The sequence below is a fragment of the Pelecanus crispus genome, chromosome 4 (assembly GCF_030463565.1).
Source record: "Pelecanus crispus isolate bPelCri1 chromosome 4, bPelCri1.pri, whole genome shotgun sequence".
NCBI lineage: Eukaryota > Metazoa > Chordata > Aves > Pelecaniformes > Pelecanidae > Pelecanus > Pelecanus crispus.
In genome coordinates this window covers 68,632,526-68,647,821 of record NC_134646.1, presented here as the reverse complement: position 1 = coordinate 68,647,821, position 15,296 = coordinate 68,632,526, and the positions used below count along the sequence as shown (strand labels likewise).

The following is a 15,296-nucleotide window of genomic DNA, read 5'->3' as shown; positions in this document are numbered from 1 at the left end:
TGCGCGGTGTCAGCCCCGCCGCCGCCCCCCGTGGGGCTGTGAGCGGCCCGCGGCGGGGGACGCGCGTGGGAGCGGCTGCTGCGCTGCGCTGCGCGGGCCGCCGCGCAGGAAGCGCGCCGCTTGCGCGGACGGGGCTCCGCGGCCTCTCGCCGGGGGCTGCGAGCGGAGTCACGGCTTCGGAAGGGGCGAGGAAGAAGAGAAGGAGCCAGCCCAACTCCGCCGGACCCCGAGCCCGTGGGTTTGCTTCGCCTTCGCCGGGAGCGTGCGAAGACGAGACTCGAGTGCCGCCTCTCCCCGCCACCCGACGGGCTAGCGAGGGAGGGCCCGGGCCCGGCCCCCTTCCCAGCGAGGTCGCCGCCAGCCGCGGATCGGTGCCACCCACCTCACTTTGCCGGGGTTGTTTTCTTGGCTCGGCTTTGGATAGAAAGGACTTCGCTTTCTGCGCACCCTGAAAGTTGCCCGAGCGCTCCCCGCGGCGAGGAGGAGGGCGGGCGCCCCGCGCCTCCCCGGGGCCGAGGCCGGCGGGCCCCGGCCGGGTGGCAGCGGGCGGTGATGATGTGCGGCTGGGGGAAGCTCACCCTGTCCCTGGGGCTGCTGCTGGCGATGGCGGGCGAGGCGGCGCCGCAGCCGTGCCCGGCGCAGTGCTCCTGCTCGGGGAGCACCGTGGACTGTCACGGGCTGGCGCTGCGCGGCGTCCCGAGGAACATCCCCCGCAACACCGAGAGGCTGTAAGTAACCCGGCCGGGGCGGCGGCGAGCGCCCCTCGGCCGCCGGCGCCCGTCAGGGCTCCCGCCGGCCGGCGGGGCGGAGGTCGGCCCCCGCAGCCGGCCCGGTTTGGGGTCCCGACGCCCTGCGGGGGGCGGGGGGGGGGGGGGGGCGGGGGGTGTCCGTTCCTTTCCCCTGCTGCTGGCGGTGCCCGTTTCGCGGCGATGCGCGGAGACACGGGAGAGGTGGACGCTGCTCCCGGCCGCTGCCTTTCATCCCGGGAAGCCGCGGTGAGGAGCGCGGTTCCCGCCGCCGCGGGGAGCGGGGGCGGCGGGCACCGCGGCGGCGCAGCGGCCTCTCCCCCGGCCGGCGCCCATTTCCCGGCAAACTTCGCTATTGCGGCTTGCTTTCCCCGAGGCGCTGGGGGCGAGCCGGGCCGCGGCGCCCCGCCGCGCTCCGCGGGCGCAGGCAGGCCCCGGGGCGAGCGGCGGAGCTCCGCGGGCGCGCAGCGCTCGCCCCCGCCCCGCCGGCCGCGGGCTGCCGCGGGGGCTCCGCGCGGGGAGGCGGGCGGCGCGCGCTGCCGCCCGCAGCCCGGGCCCGAAGCTGCAGCCCGGCGGGGCTCTGCCCCGGCGCGGGCACGCATCTGCCTTTGGGCGAGGGCGCGCTGGGGTGGCTCGCTCTGCTTCCCACTCAGACGGCACCGAGTTGTGCCTCGACTGCGGTCCCTCCTCCCCCATCCCCTTTTTGGGACCGTTCGTGGACCCTCCGGCTAGGGTGGGTGCTGGCCTTGAGAGGGTGCGAGCATGGGGCCGGGTATCAGTCGTATCAGGCTGCCGTTCGGGAGGGTCTGAGGAGTGGAAGAGGTGAGCACATCATTTCTTCCCAAGTCATTCAAATGTGGCTGTGTGAACACACGTCTCGAGTGATGAATTTCACTCGGGAACAGTATCTGGGATGCATTTCTGCTGAGACTGGTGCGGCTTCTTTACAGTGGTGTTTTGGCCGCATGTGGTATAAACGCTAAAAAAAAAAAACCCAGATATTTTTTTTTTCCTAACTACGTTGGGAACGAGCTGTAATTGTTAGGGTAGTTTCCATGTAATGCCACTTCCTAATGGCTCTACCTCAGGAATTGTGAAGTCTGGTTTTATGTGTGGCAATTGGAATTGAGAGAAGTTTGTATCTTGACCCCAAAATGTTATGAAAAAGGGGCATATAGCTCCAGAAGAGAAAGTAGTGCTGAAGTATGAACAGAAATGCGAGGGCCTAGATACAGTTTTCTGTTGCCTCTGAACGTACTTTGCATTCTGCAGTCACTACAGCTTCCTGTGCAGCAAGTGAAGAGTTTAGTTTTCATAAAATCGTGTTTCCCATCGCATATCCTCCAACAACCTTATGCTTGTTTGAAAGCTAACGTTTGCTATAGGAGGTTAAGCCCAGTTCTGCCTTCGTAGCAATACTGCGAAAGCTGAAAGTTGCATAAAAATGGTGAAAATTGTCTTGGATTCCATTCACTCAGTTTTAGTAACAGTCAAACAAATACTGTGGCGTGTATATATATTTAGTAGCTTTAGTGGGTTTCAAAATGCTGTTATAACCACGTTGAGACAGGTTTTGTCTCTTCTATATCGTTAAAGCTGAATGTGAGCTTTGTAATGGCAGGCAGAACTGACTTTGTAAGGCTCTTTTACGACAAAGTTTGAAACTACTGCTTTCCAGATAAACCTTTCAGTCATTTGGAAATCAGGAACTCGCACAGTGCTAGTTGTAGGAATGGTTCGTTGGGTTCATTTACATCTAATTGCTGAAAATGCTGTGCCGATGAAAACAAACAAAACCATTTAAAAGTACCTTCTGAATTTTTTAATTTTGCTGCTTATAAATTATTCTTCTTAGGGATCTTAATGGAAATAACATCACAAGAATCACCAAGACCGACTTTGCAGGTCTAAGGCACCTTCGAGTTCTGTAAGTTTTCTTTTTCTGTCACTGATACCTTTTAGGACTGATGCTACAGTTTGTTTTAAAAACCACTGAACTAGTTATCTTCCAGTTTATGAGCTGGATGAGTTATCACTTTTTAACTGTTGTGCTGCTGTATCTGAACTTACAGCCCCTCCCCCATGTGTTGTACACTGACATGAATAAATTAGCGATTCCCTTAAATAACATTTATTTAAAAATTCTTAATCTCCCTTTAAGGTTATGAGAACTTGAGGATTTAATTTGGCATGTAGCTTAAAAGTGAGACTTGCTAAAGTTGGTTGGGTAACTGTTGGAGTGGCTTCAGTTTAAGGAAATTCACAGTTCACACTGAAAATGGGTACTCTCAACATGAAGTACAAGGGAATTAATTAAGGAAAAAAGTTATTTCTTTACTGAATTTAAAAGCAAGTCTCAGGTGATGATTACTGCTTTTCTACAGCTTCTGGGTGAAAAGGAAACACTTTTAAAACAGTGAATTTGAGGAAGGAATGATTTGGTTTAGTTTTTTTGTAAATGCTTTTGTTTCAAGCATTATGAAGCTTGTAAAACTCTGTGGGGTTTTGGTTTTTTTGGGAAAAATCTAACTAATACCAAGTTTAAAATACTGTAGAATTAACTTAGCTTATTTGTTAAGGCTATTTGATTTGAGCAAGTAGTCGTATAAAATCCTTTTCCATTTCTCTCTGAAACAGAATGTCATGTTATAGTAATTTTTAATTTTTTTACAAAACAAAACTACTGTTATGATTACAATTGTTGTTTAATCTTTCACTGATGTTTTTTCCCAACGCCACAGTTCAGTGTTTTTGTTTTGTTATTCTCATGTGAGGCTATATGAAGGCAATATGCCTTCATACTGTTCAACTGTAGTCCTGTAACTTGCCGAAGAGCAATGTATGTGCGTGTGTGCACGCAGCATGTATACATACGTGTAACTTCTTAACTTGGGACTCTTAAAGTAAATGAGCAAATGGAATTCCTATTTCTTTTGCTGAGGATTATTTTTCCCCTTTTGGGTATATAAGCTCATGTGGAGTGTTGATGACAGGAGTCTGGAAAGTTAAAGTGGATGTCACTCTAGAATAACTGTTGTACTGTTTTAATGAACATGTGGTCACATTTAAATGACTGCTGTTAATGCAACAAGTTATCTCGGAGCTATTAAAACTTACATATAAAAATTTCTATATTTCAGTCAGCTCATGGAGAACAAGATTAGTACTATTGAGAGAGGAGCATTCCAGGATTTAAAAGAACTGGAGAGGCTGTAAGTATTTTTAATTCTAAATGTATGAGATTTTTTTTTTATCAAATCAGTTGTGTGTTAAGGTACTCAGGTCTCTGATTTTTTTTTTTTTTTTTTAATTACTTTTTTAAACTTGGGACGTCTGTCCTTATTGAGACACAAGAGAGATAAATTCTCAAGCAGTATGTATGGGATTTGGGCGGGTGGGAGCTTTCATGAGCAGTCTGGATTTGAAGTGTAAACTGCAATTGTCTTGTAGGAAATAGCTTGAATACTATGAAATATTTTCCCTTGAATATACAAGGACTTTTTCAAACATGAATACACCTAAAAAAGCCTGTTCTCTGAGGTACAGTGTTAGATGTTAGTCTTGGAGACGTTGGATGTTTTATACGATGTCTTATTGGAAGTAACTGCTAGTTATAAAGTGTTGTCTTGTTACATAGTATGAAGCAGTAGTTGAATTCTACTTTGGTTTTTATGCTTAAAGCTTTTACAAAAGCTTAGAAAAAATATGAACTGTTAGCTTTCAAAAATTAATTGCATTTGGACTTTAAAAAAAAAAGATTGAGTACTGTGGGGATGAGAGGATCTTGTCTGGTGGAGTTGAAGTGCAAACACCTGCTTGGTTGCAGTAGGACATAGAAAATGAGTAATTCCCAAACTGGTTTAGCTTTTTATAGTAGCTGCTTAATTTTCGCTATGTGCTTTCTTATTTTGCTGCATTTCTTCAAATGGAAACAGTTTTTAAAATGTATTGTTCAACTTAAGACATCCGGCTCGTTAAAGGCAAGATGCTGATTGTTGGATATAGTTTGAGTTTGGAGCTAGGAAAGTATATGAATGCCACTGTGTTAATATATATTCATGCAGAGCTTTAGAGTAGTTGTCTTCATTATCAGGCATCTTAGTTGCAGCATTTTCATTATCACCTTTTCTTTAAGCATGCCTCTGTGGTCTTGTTTATTTTTTCATTTGCTGCTGCTTTAACTTCACAAAGGTATTTCTACTTTACTCCATCGAAAAGCAGCATCGGTCTAAACATCCTGTTTGTCTTATAGTTGTGCTCTGTATCCACAGCTGCTGTGTGTTTAAAACAAAAAAACCCACAAACCATTATGGTTTGGTTGGTCATATAGACAAAGCTATTCAAAAGACTTAGTAACCACCAGCGTAATTATGATATTTCTATAGTAGTTGAAATATCATGTACTTGAGATAATTACCTCATTTTTTCAAATAAACCAAAGTAACTTTTTGACCTAAAAATTGAAAGTGACATTATATAGTGCAACCTTTTTTGAATAAATTTTAATGAGATTGATTGCTATTAGAAATGCATAGTCAGATTTTTTCAAAGTCCTATTAAAACAGACTTAATGCAATGCTTTTTTACAATGTGTTTTAAACTTTGTACAAAGTGTAGGGGTTTAGTACAGCTTCTCCTGCTGAGGGGTATATTGGAATAATATATACACATTCCTAAATTTGGTTTATAGGGTCTAGCTAAAAAATTAAACAGGGCTGTAGTTCATATTGCAAAAGTAAGTACACATACATGAAACATTAATAAACATTAAAAGAACCATGCTTTCACTGTGAATGTGGTTTGACACTGAGATACCAAATGATTGCGAAGTTTTAAAACAGTCTATAGTCAACTTTATTTCTTAATTGTCTTGAAGCGAGATCCTATGTGATTTGTTACCAATGTTTTTAAAATTATTTTAACTTATGTCATAATTTTGAGGCATTTAATTGTAGGATTTCTGAAATACAGAATTGTAATACAAAAAAAAAAGAGCTTTAGTAATTAAAACTTGCTTGTCTACAGCGTTCACATTTTGCCATTTAATTTCTTCTGTGTTTTTGTTTTTCTCTCTATAAATCTGTAAAATCTTTGGAAAACAGTAGGTATTTTCCAGTTATATAAGATACTTGTTCTGAAGAGAAATCCTGATAATTGTGGCTACTTTTGTGGGTTATGTTTGTTGCCTCTTCAGCAGGCAATCTATGACATTTGACAGTTTAGTCACTTAGACCTTCAAAGTCAGAGTCTGTTTTGTCTTCAGAGTTATTTTGCATCTGCTCCAGCACTTGTCAGAGTTTCCTCAATTTGCTGAAATTCAGTCGGTGTTAGGTGTGTGGGTGATTTGTAATTTAAATATATATGCAGGATATCTTTAAACTGCCCCAGCTGTTGGCTAAGAGCAAATATTTCATATTTGTGAGGAAAAGCTGAGAAAATTCCTCTTGTTTACAACTGCCAAGTCTATCTGATGAAGGCGCATTGTTATCTGACAGCCAATTCATCTCCTTGGGATTCTGAAATTCAAAACAATTTTTCAGGAAACTTGTGGTTACTTCTTCAAGTATTTTCTTTTATGCATTGAATAGCAAGCACTTTAAAGCTTTTTTCGTGTTTTTTTTTTTAATGTGTAAGTGTAGGATGTCACATTTCCACTGTAAGTGTAATGTGCCAGGCTACTGTCAAAAAATACCTGATGCAGTCCTTTTAGCATGCCAATGGCAGGTATAAGTGAATCTTGCTACAACTTAAGCAAACTCAGTTTGGTTTATAAGATTGTTTACATGTAGTATTTCTTATGTTGGAATATCTTGTGGTACTGCATACAGTTTGAATTTTAAAATGTGTTTCCTGTAGTTCAGTGTTCTCTTTAATGTGAAGAAAAGACCTTCACAATAGTTTCCCTTTGGGGAACAAAACCAAATTCATCTCTTTAGGTTAAGTGGTGCTTTTGGGTTTTTTGGTTTTGAACTGGAATTTCAGGTACAAAATAATTTCTTTTTAGACCAGTTACTCTGATTTCCAAGGAACTGTTTGGTTGATCAGTGTTGTAGTCGTAATGAATACTCATGTGTAGATCTGATCATGCAAAACGCTGAATATCCTCAACTTCCTCTAAGGGAAGTGGGAATTGAAGACCTGAAGCACTTTGCAAAATTAATCTCTGAGGGAAGAAACTCTCAACCTTTTCTTCAGAAGAAAACTACTTAAGATACGATTTGATTAAATCTGTGTATAACCTCTCTCAGGTAGATATAAATGTTTCTCCTATAGTTAAGCAACAACAAATCTCTAGTACACTAGATAGTAGTATGTACACAAAGCTATTTAGACCTAGTATGCTCCGTAACAGGAATTTGTGTCACACCAGTGTAATTGTAGAAGCGCAGTGGAAACCAAAACCACAGTAAATACTGCTGTAACAACTGATTGTTACTGCAGCAGGGCTGCGGTAGTTTTAAAGTAAAAATGTTCAGTTAGCAAAAAATGGTCGTATAGTAGTGCATACTACCTAAGAACTGGGAGGGGAAACGAGATGGAAACTAGCAACTTGATCAGCTAGGTTTTAGGTTTGCAGAAATGTGAGTTGCTGGAGAGACCATGGTGAAGCTGAAGGTGATTTTGCTATAAGCCTTTTAGTTGGATACTTCTTTGAGAAGTCTTTGGTCAAATAAATGGGTAGACACTGCAGTATTCACTTAGTTATAATCTCCGGCAGTCTTGTCTGAAGGCTCAGCTCTTAAGCGGGTACTAGCTCCGGTCCGAACTAATTTGGTACAACACTGCCTGAGCTAGTAAGTCTGCCATGAATACGGTTTTCTTTACAGCCAGTATCTTGAATGGGTGAATCACATGGGCTGTTGTGTTGTGTAGATGGTCTGTCTGCTGAAACAACCCTCTTTGAACTTCCATATGTACAGCCTGTTTTTCAGTCAGTGGGACAGCTTGTACCTTTGTGTGCATCCTGAAGCGGTGTCAACAGCTCTTGGATTAATTATGATCTTGGCTGTCCTGTATTTAACATCTGCAAGACTTCCTGTATCAACTAGTAACCTGCATGATGAGCCCGTGTTCCTATGAGTAAGGTCTCTAAAGAGTTTAAGGCCATTCAGTACATGGCAGGTCTTATAAAGAAAAGATTGGGGTGTGATGTCTTCAGTCATCTGAACCTCTCTTTCATAGACCACAGTAATGCATCGGTCGTGGCTTTCAAGTATGCTTCATAGCAGAAAGGCACAGAGGGTCATGGTATGGAGAATTTTAACAGCACTTAAGAACTTCCAGAGACCACTGCTTATTGTGGGTGACAAAACCCTTTGAAACTATTCCTTATGTGAATGTGAAATGGAACGCTTGTTTCTTCTTTCTTTATAAAGCTGTCATCTTGGGTGTGATGTTTATAATAGTTTGAAATAGTCTCTTCAGAAAACAAGATGAAGATGAACTGAAAACCTCCACTTTCTGAAAACTAATACTATTATTAGACACAGCTTTAAAAATTACTTTTAAAAAGTGTAGTCAATTTTTATCCCCAAGACCACCACCTTCTGTGGTGTTGCAGCTACTGCTCAAAGTATCCCAGTGTTTTTACAAGCTAATGTCATCTGGAGGGAAGTATAAAATTTGTTTGAAGACAGCTGCTATAGACTGTTGAACCAGTTCTATTATAAGCTACTTAAGTCTAAAATTTCCTTACAGTTCTTTGTACTCCAGAAATACAATGTAGTCGGGTTTTGAGGGCTAAATATACTCTTCACTTGTTTATGTAGCAGAGCAGTTACCCTTTCATTTAGGAAAAAAATGTCTTTTGGCTGATACGAACATTGGTTTTAATCATAATTTCCTAATAATTTTTCTATGTCTAGCAGTTCAGATGCCAGCTATGACCATTCTAAGACTATGCTAAACATCCAAAAGATGTCGGGATAGGAAGAGTTTACAGCAATCGTTTGAAAACTACCCACATTTTTCTTCCTGTATTTGTGAATAATCCATTGAGGCAGCAGTATGCCCCTAAAATGCTAATTCGGAGTCTGATTCTGCAGACATTTACCACGTGAATAACTTGGTTTGCATGAGTAGTCCCACTGATTACTCTTGTGAGAAAGGTTGCTTCTGTGGCCTAAAAAGTTTCCAGGCCAAGCCCCTACACTTCTGATACTTGAATTAATAGAATTTATTTCTAAAATATCTGTTCATTGTCTTAACAGTTCTAAAGAGCTATTTATGTAGACTTAAAGCAAGCTAACAAACCGCCCCCACCCTCCCCCCACAAACCTCATGAAACCTGTTTCTGCTGAAAACTAGTGTGGAGGTAAAATGTTACTCTCTCAGGCCCTAGAACAACTGCAACTTCTGAGTTAATGTGTGAGCTAAATATTTACCCCCCCATACTTCCCCAAAAACCAGCCCCCCTGAGCTACATGGTGCGAGTAAGCTGAAATCCTGAGTTCAAGAAAAGAATGCTGTAAGCGTTGAACTTCAAGTTGGTACTTGAAATAGCTTTTAAACTGAATGCTATCTATGTTGTATTTTCACACTTCTTACAATGTATTACTGAATGATAGAGAAAGAAATAATTTCAAGAATTAAATGTTTTGTTATAGTTCATGCATTTTTCTAAATTTCAACAACACAGTTCTAAAATAACATTCTGAGGAATTGTCTGTACTTGCTATTTATTGGGGCTCCATCTCCACATGTACATTAAACCAAGTTATTAAAACTTAAGATGAAGAGAGCATTTACTTAAGAGTGTACTTATGAACGTTTGACTGAGTAGTACTGAAAATTATTAAAGTGTTGTTCATGCTGTGGTTGAACAATTGACAAATGTGTCACAGCACAGAAGGAAAACTATATTTCAACTACACAGTTTCAAGGAAATTTTTTTTTCTACTTAGTAAACAAACTGAAGTACTACTTGGATTTCTTTTCTGGATATATTTCTATATGTGAAACCGTTAACATTTGCAGCTTCTGCAGCAAGGGCTTAATTATAACCTCAATACATAGGAGTCAATCTTGTCAAAGATATTAAATGGGATTCAGTATAATAGAGTAGTTTTTAGCTGTATTTCACATATTAAATGGTTAGAGTTATCTGTTTGGGCTCTAACCTAGTCTGATAAATGTGGTAAACTATTAATCTGTATTAGCAGGTTTTGAAATTATAAAACAGAAACTCACTTAAGAGTTACCGTGTCTGAATGTATGGTGTTTTACAGAGCATCTCATCTTACAAAGGCCTGCGTAGCAGGATGGACTGAGAAATAAAGTGTTTCATCCAGGATAAAAACAAATACAGCTTGTCTTGGGTGATGCTGCCCACCAGGCCTGGGCAATTATCGAAGGAATTAGCAGCTGTTTCAAAATAGACTAGATAAACTAGTACTGCTCTGTTTCTCTAGTTTAGGAAAGGGCCACACTATATTATGCGTATGTTTTTTCTTAGGGTGCAGACTTACTGTATCACTGGTGGCATAAAACATGCTTTCCAGAGATTAAAATAAACCTATGTGCTAACTTTTTATTATGTATTGATGTGTAGCATGAGATTGCAGTTTTATTCCAATTATGTGACTAGCTCTATCCATAAAATGTAAATTCCAAGTAGGAAAATAGTAACTTTGAAAAGAGGAGTAGCAACATTTTCAATGAGCTGCGTCAATAAATTAATCACGGAATGATTTGGTCTGAACTTTTTCTTTCTGGGTTTTGAATCTCTGGTAGAATATAGCCTTTTCAGTTGCAGAAAAGAACTGTTAAAACCCCCAGATTTCACTTCTACAGAGCTGCATGATCAAAGTTCAGGAGCAGGGACTTCTGGAAAAAATGCCAAATGTCTATTTTTATGATGCGGTTTTGCAGTTTTAACTGAAGCAAAACCTGATTATTTTTTTCCAATGTATAGAGGCTTAGCTTTGAAGTTTAAAGGCTAATGTGGAATTTTAGGACCCCCAGTGAAAAATACTGTTAGCAGTGGAGTCACCACTGTTGTTCCAGGAATCGTTGTATCACTAGCATAGCTAAAAAGCAGGCAGTAAATGAACGATCTTTCATCTGGTTGTGCTTGACTATACGTAGTCTCAGTGAAAGCCTTTTTTTTTGGTGGTAAGACCTTTTATTTTATGGCATGGAAGTTGTAACTGAGCTCTTAGAATGAGTTCTTAGCTCTTTGGCTAGAAGTTAGTCTCCAGTTTCTTTTCTCACCGGATCCTGGTCTTCATCTTGGTGTGCAAGTTCATTACTGAAGCCTGAGAGTTCTTTTTTCAGGTGGGGTACATTCTGAATAGTTTCTGACTATTGCAGCCAGGAAGGTCTAGGTTGGACTGCTTACAACCTGAGGTGCTAATGCATGTGCTTGTTTTTTAAGGCTGCTTGATGCTTTGATTTTCTCCCCCTTAGAAGTGTTGATACTTAATCACCTGTCTGGCTTCAGTCTGGGTATATGAGCATTTGAAGGGTTAATACCTTCACGCATGTGTGATAGGTAGCGGAAGAATAATGAGTTCAGGTAGAGAATATGTTTTTGAACAGCCCTGAAGGGAGTGAACAGTTATTCCTTGTTAATCATGGATGTGAAAAATCCTTCTCTTAGCTAATCCTACATAGTTTAAGGGCAATGTGTAGCGCATTCCTCATCCTAGAACAAGGAGGAGACCATGAAGCCTGCGGTGCTAATCACTTAACAGAGGAATGTGAGACCATCTTACACGGATTGTACTGGGGCACCTGTATTTATAGTTTAAAAAAATAAAAAATACTACAGTAATTATTCTGTATTAGCACACTTTTGTCAAAGCAACTTCAAATATCTTTTCTAAAAATGTCTGTTAAATCAGAAATAGACGAAGGCTGTCTTTGAAGAGAGTATTTAAAAAGATGCAGTGTTCTAATGGAATTTTAAAAATCAGATTATGGCTGTATTTTGATTGCAGAATACTACAGTGTTTGATAAAACTTTAAGCCCAAGACCAATGTTCTTCTTTTAAAAGCCGTGTAAATGTTCACTATTATTTTTAGTATATTTTATTCATCTGAGTGTCTTTTCTCATGGGACTCCTTTTATAGGTCTAGAAGTCAAATTGCAGTGAGAAGTCCTGTTTGCTCTTTGCAGACCTTTTTACAAATTCCAGGGCAGGAAGGCTGTTTATTTTTCCCACATCTGTTTTGTGCTCATCCTTTGTGACATTGTTTGCTGGATGCTCTTCTTTCTTGCTTCCTCTGAAATGGGTAATTTGCACTGTTGCAAAACGTTGAAACAGAATCTGATTCTACAGAACTGTTGTGTCAATGTTTTTGTTTCAAATAGTGTTTTGTGTTTGGAAGCTATTTTAAATTGATGCTATAGAACACTGATATTAAAGCTATACATCTTAGTTTTACTCTGTAAAAATCATAGTTATCTGTTGCAGAGCCAGTTCAATATTTTTAAAAAAAAAAACAGGTTTAATGTTAGATGGCCACAGGTGAAAACTGAGCTGTCATTACATTTTAATATAGCATATTTCAAAGAACATCTAAGATGCTCCTTACTCTAACTGCAGAAGTGACAGTTCTGTCTGGAATCTTACAGTTAAACTCCAAAATGTGTGAGGGATCTGGCTGCATGGCTGCCACTGACTCATACTGTTAGATTACCTCATTTACTCTGAAGAGTCTGGTTGAAACTTCATCAGAAGAAATGTTTTATTTTCCTTCATAGTATGTAGTGCATTGTGCTGGCTTGTCTTTAATAATAGTCTAGACTGATAATCAAATACAATGTGGCAAAGTCTCCCTTAATTTTTTTAAGACACACCAGCCTTTCTGACTAGTTTGGCAGGATGCCTGTACAGGTGCTACAGAAAAATACTTGAGTGAAGACTTACTGTGGTAACTCGATGCCAGAAAGGCAGTTACGAGCCTATCTAGACTATCTGCAGGCCCTTCTTGCCTTTCTAAACAACCTGTCCAAACTCCAGCTAAATTCCATCTAATAGATCAACTTCCCCTCCCCTCTTTCTTTGCCTTTTTTTTTTCTTGGAAGTAATCCCAGGTGTTGTCAAAGATCATCCTTGCCTCATGTGATACTTGATCCTGTATTGCTTTATGGAGGTTTTATAACTTCTGTTTCCTTCTTTGTGGTATACTTGATAGAATAAAATCTAATGAATTAGCGTCACAGGATTGCGGTGGTTTGAAGGAGCCTCTGTAGATTGTCTAGTCCCATGCCACTGATTAACACAAGGTCGATCAGAGCAGGTGGCTGAGGGCTGTTTCCAGTTGAGTTTTGAATGTCTCCAGTGATGGAGAACCTACAGCCTCTCTGGGCAACCTGGTCCAATGTTTGTCCACCCTCACAGTCGAAGACTTTTCTTGCATTTAAATGTAATTTCCTGTATTTTGGTTTGTGCCGGTTGCCTTTTGTCCTTTCACTGTGCACCCCTGAGAAGAGTCTGGCTCAGTCTTCCTTACTTGGGAAGGAAGTGCATCACTTATTTATACACATGATGTGTTTATACACATTGAGATCCCTCTGAGCCTTCTCTTCCCCAGGCTAAACAGTCCCTCTCTCAACCTCTCCTTCTGTGACAGGTGCTCCAATCTGTTTGCTTAATCATCTTCATGGCCCTTCTCTGGACTTGCTCCAGTATGTCCATGTCTATCTGTAGTGGTGAGTCCAGCACTGGGCACAGCTCTCCAGATGCCTCACCAGTGCTGAGCAGAGGGGAGGGATCACCTGCCTTGATTTGCTGGCAACACTCTTCCTAATACAGCCCAGGATGCTGCTGGCCTGTGCTGCGAGGGCACATTGCTGGTTTCAGTTTAACTGAAGTTTTGTTCACCAGCACCCCAGGCCTTTCTCTGTAAAGCTGATTTCCAATGGGTTGTTCTCCACTGTGTGCTGGTGCATGGGGTTATTCCTCCCCAGGTGCAGGACTTTGCATTTCCTGTTTGTTGAGCTTCATGAAGTTCCTTTTTGACTAATTCTCCAGCCTGTCCAGGTTCCTCAGATTGGCAGCGTGTACACCTCATGCATCAGTCATTCCTTCCAGTTTTGTATCATCTGCAAACATGCTGAGGGTGTACTTTGTCACGTCTTCCAGGTTGTGGATAAAGATGTTGAACAGTACTGGTTCTAGTACTGACCCTGTGGTATACCACTAGCGACTGTTCTCCAGCTGGACTTTGGGCCACTGATCATAGCCCTTTGAACTTGGTACTTCAGACAATTTTCAGTCCACCTCACCATCTGCTTTTGTAGCCTGTACTTCATCATTTTGTCTATGAGGACAACTGTTTTAGAGACAGTGTCAGAAGCTTTACTGAAGTAAAGATAAACAATGTCCACTACCTTCCCCTCATCTGTCAAGTTCCTTATTCATTGCAGGAGGCTATCAGGCTGGTCAGGCATGATTTTCCCAGTTGTAAATCCATGCTGACTACTACCAGTCATCATCTTGTCCTTACTGTGTCTAGAAATAGCTTCTGCTTTGCTCTATCACCTTCCCAGGCATGGAGGTAAAGCTGCCCAGCCTGTAGTTTCCTGGCTTTTGCTTTGTTTTTCACACTTTTTTTTAATGCCAAAGGCAGAATTAATAAGAGTAATGACCAGCTATTTATAGAAATATCCTTTCTGTTGAAACAGTAAGGAATACAGAAGCTTCAAGAAAACAGCCTTAGTTTCTCTCTTTTCTTAGCGAAAAAAGAAAAAAGCAAAACCTAACTAAACAAAGAACTTGTCCTAGCTCTGCTTATATTGCAAAACCTCTTAAAAGAAGCAAAGTATAGACTCCTGATTCTCTGTGCAAAATAGTGTTCTGCATAATGTATGGAGAATTGATTGGGGTAGGGGAGGAATGTGGTTATTTTGGACTTGATATCATCCCCGTGTGAGAAGAAAATGGACAGAAAATACGTTATGATTCAAGTAGTGTACACTAGTACAATGTAGGACTGTAGTTTTCAAAGTAACTTTCACCACTGCCTATACAAGTAAGAAACTGAGTTTGCAGTAGTGTCTATGTCCTGCTTCCTTTCAGAAATTTTTTTTTGCTAAAACAAATATCTAATTGGTATTTGATATTAAATTGAAACTAACTTAGATATCTATCTTAGCTAGTCACTATTTAGCCTGGAAAATGGAGTCCTGATTAAGTGGCTCTTGACCTGGGGAAAATTTTGACTTAGGCATCCAAATGCTGTAAGATCAGCCCTGAACTTCTCAAGTTGCAATTTTTATTCATGTGGTCAGTAAACTTGATATTGCTGGGTTTAATGAGATTATGAGTAGTTCAACTAGAGATGAGAGACCTTTGCAGAGAATTCTTAATGGAAAAACTGGCACAATCTTTTGCTTAGCTCTTAGTTCTTGGGCCTTCAACATGTTCACTGAAGTCACATTCACAGACAGCAGTTGCCAGATGTGTTGAAGTTCAGTAGATTGTGGCTTTGGACACGGATACACAGATGTTCTCTGCCTCTGGCAGATATAACAACACTTTTTTTTTTTTGTAGAAAAGTAATAAGGCTTGCCTTCCTTGCAGATGTAAGCCTAAGTCAAGC

General features: G+C 41.3%; 1 protein-coding gene across 5 annotated transcripts in view; it reads left to right on the top strand.

The window, feature by feature from the left end:
• The first annotated feature begins 552 nt into the window (after positions 1–552).
• SLIT2 (slit guidance ligand 2) overlaps positions 553–15,296 on the top strand; it is a 270,822-nt gene continuing 256,078 nt past the window's right edge. For all 5 annotated transcript variants that reach the window (XM_075709781.1, XM_075709779.1, XM_075709780.1 and 2 more), the window contains exons 1-3: positions 553–728; positions 2,602–2,673; positions 3,887–3,958. In XM_075709781.1, the coding sequence (XP_075565896.1) occupies positions 553–728; positions 2,602–2,673; positions 3,887–3,958 (320 nt within the window). The remainder of the gene's footprint in view (positions 729–2,601; positions 2,674–3,886; positions 3,959–15,296) is intronic.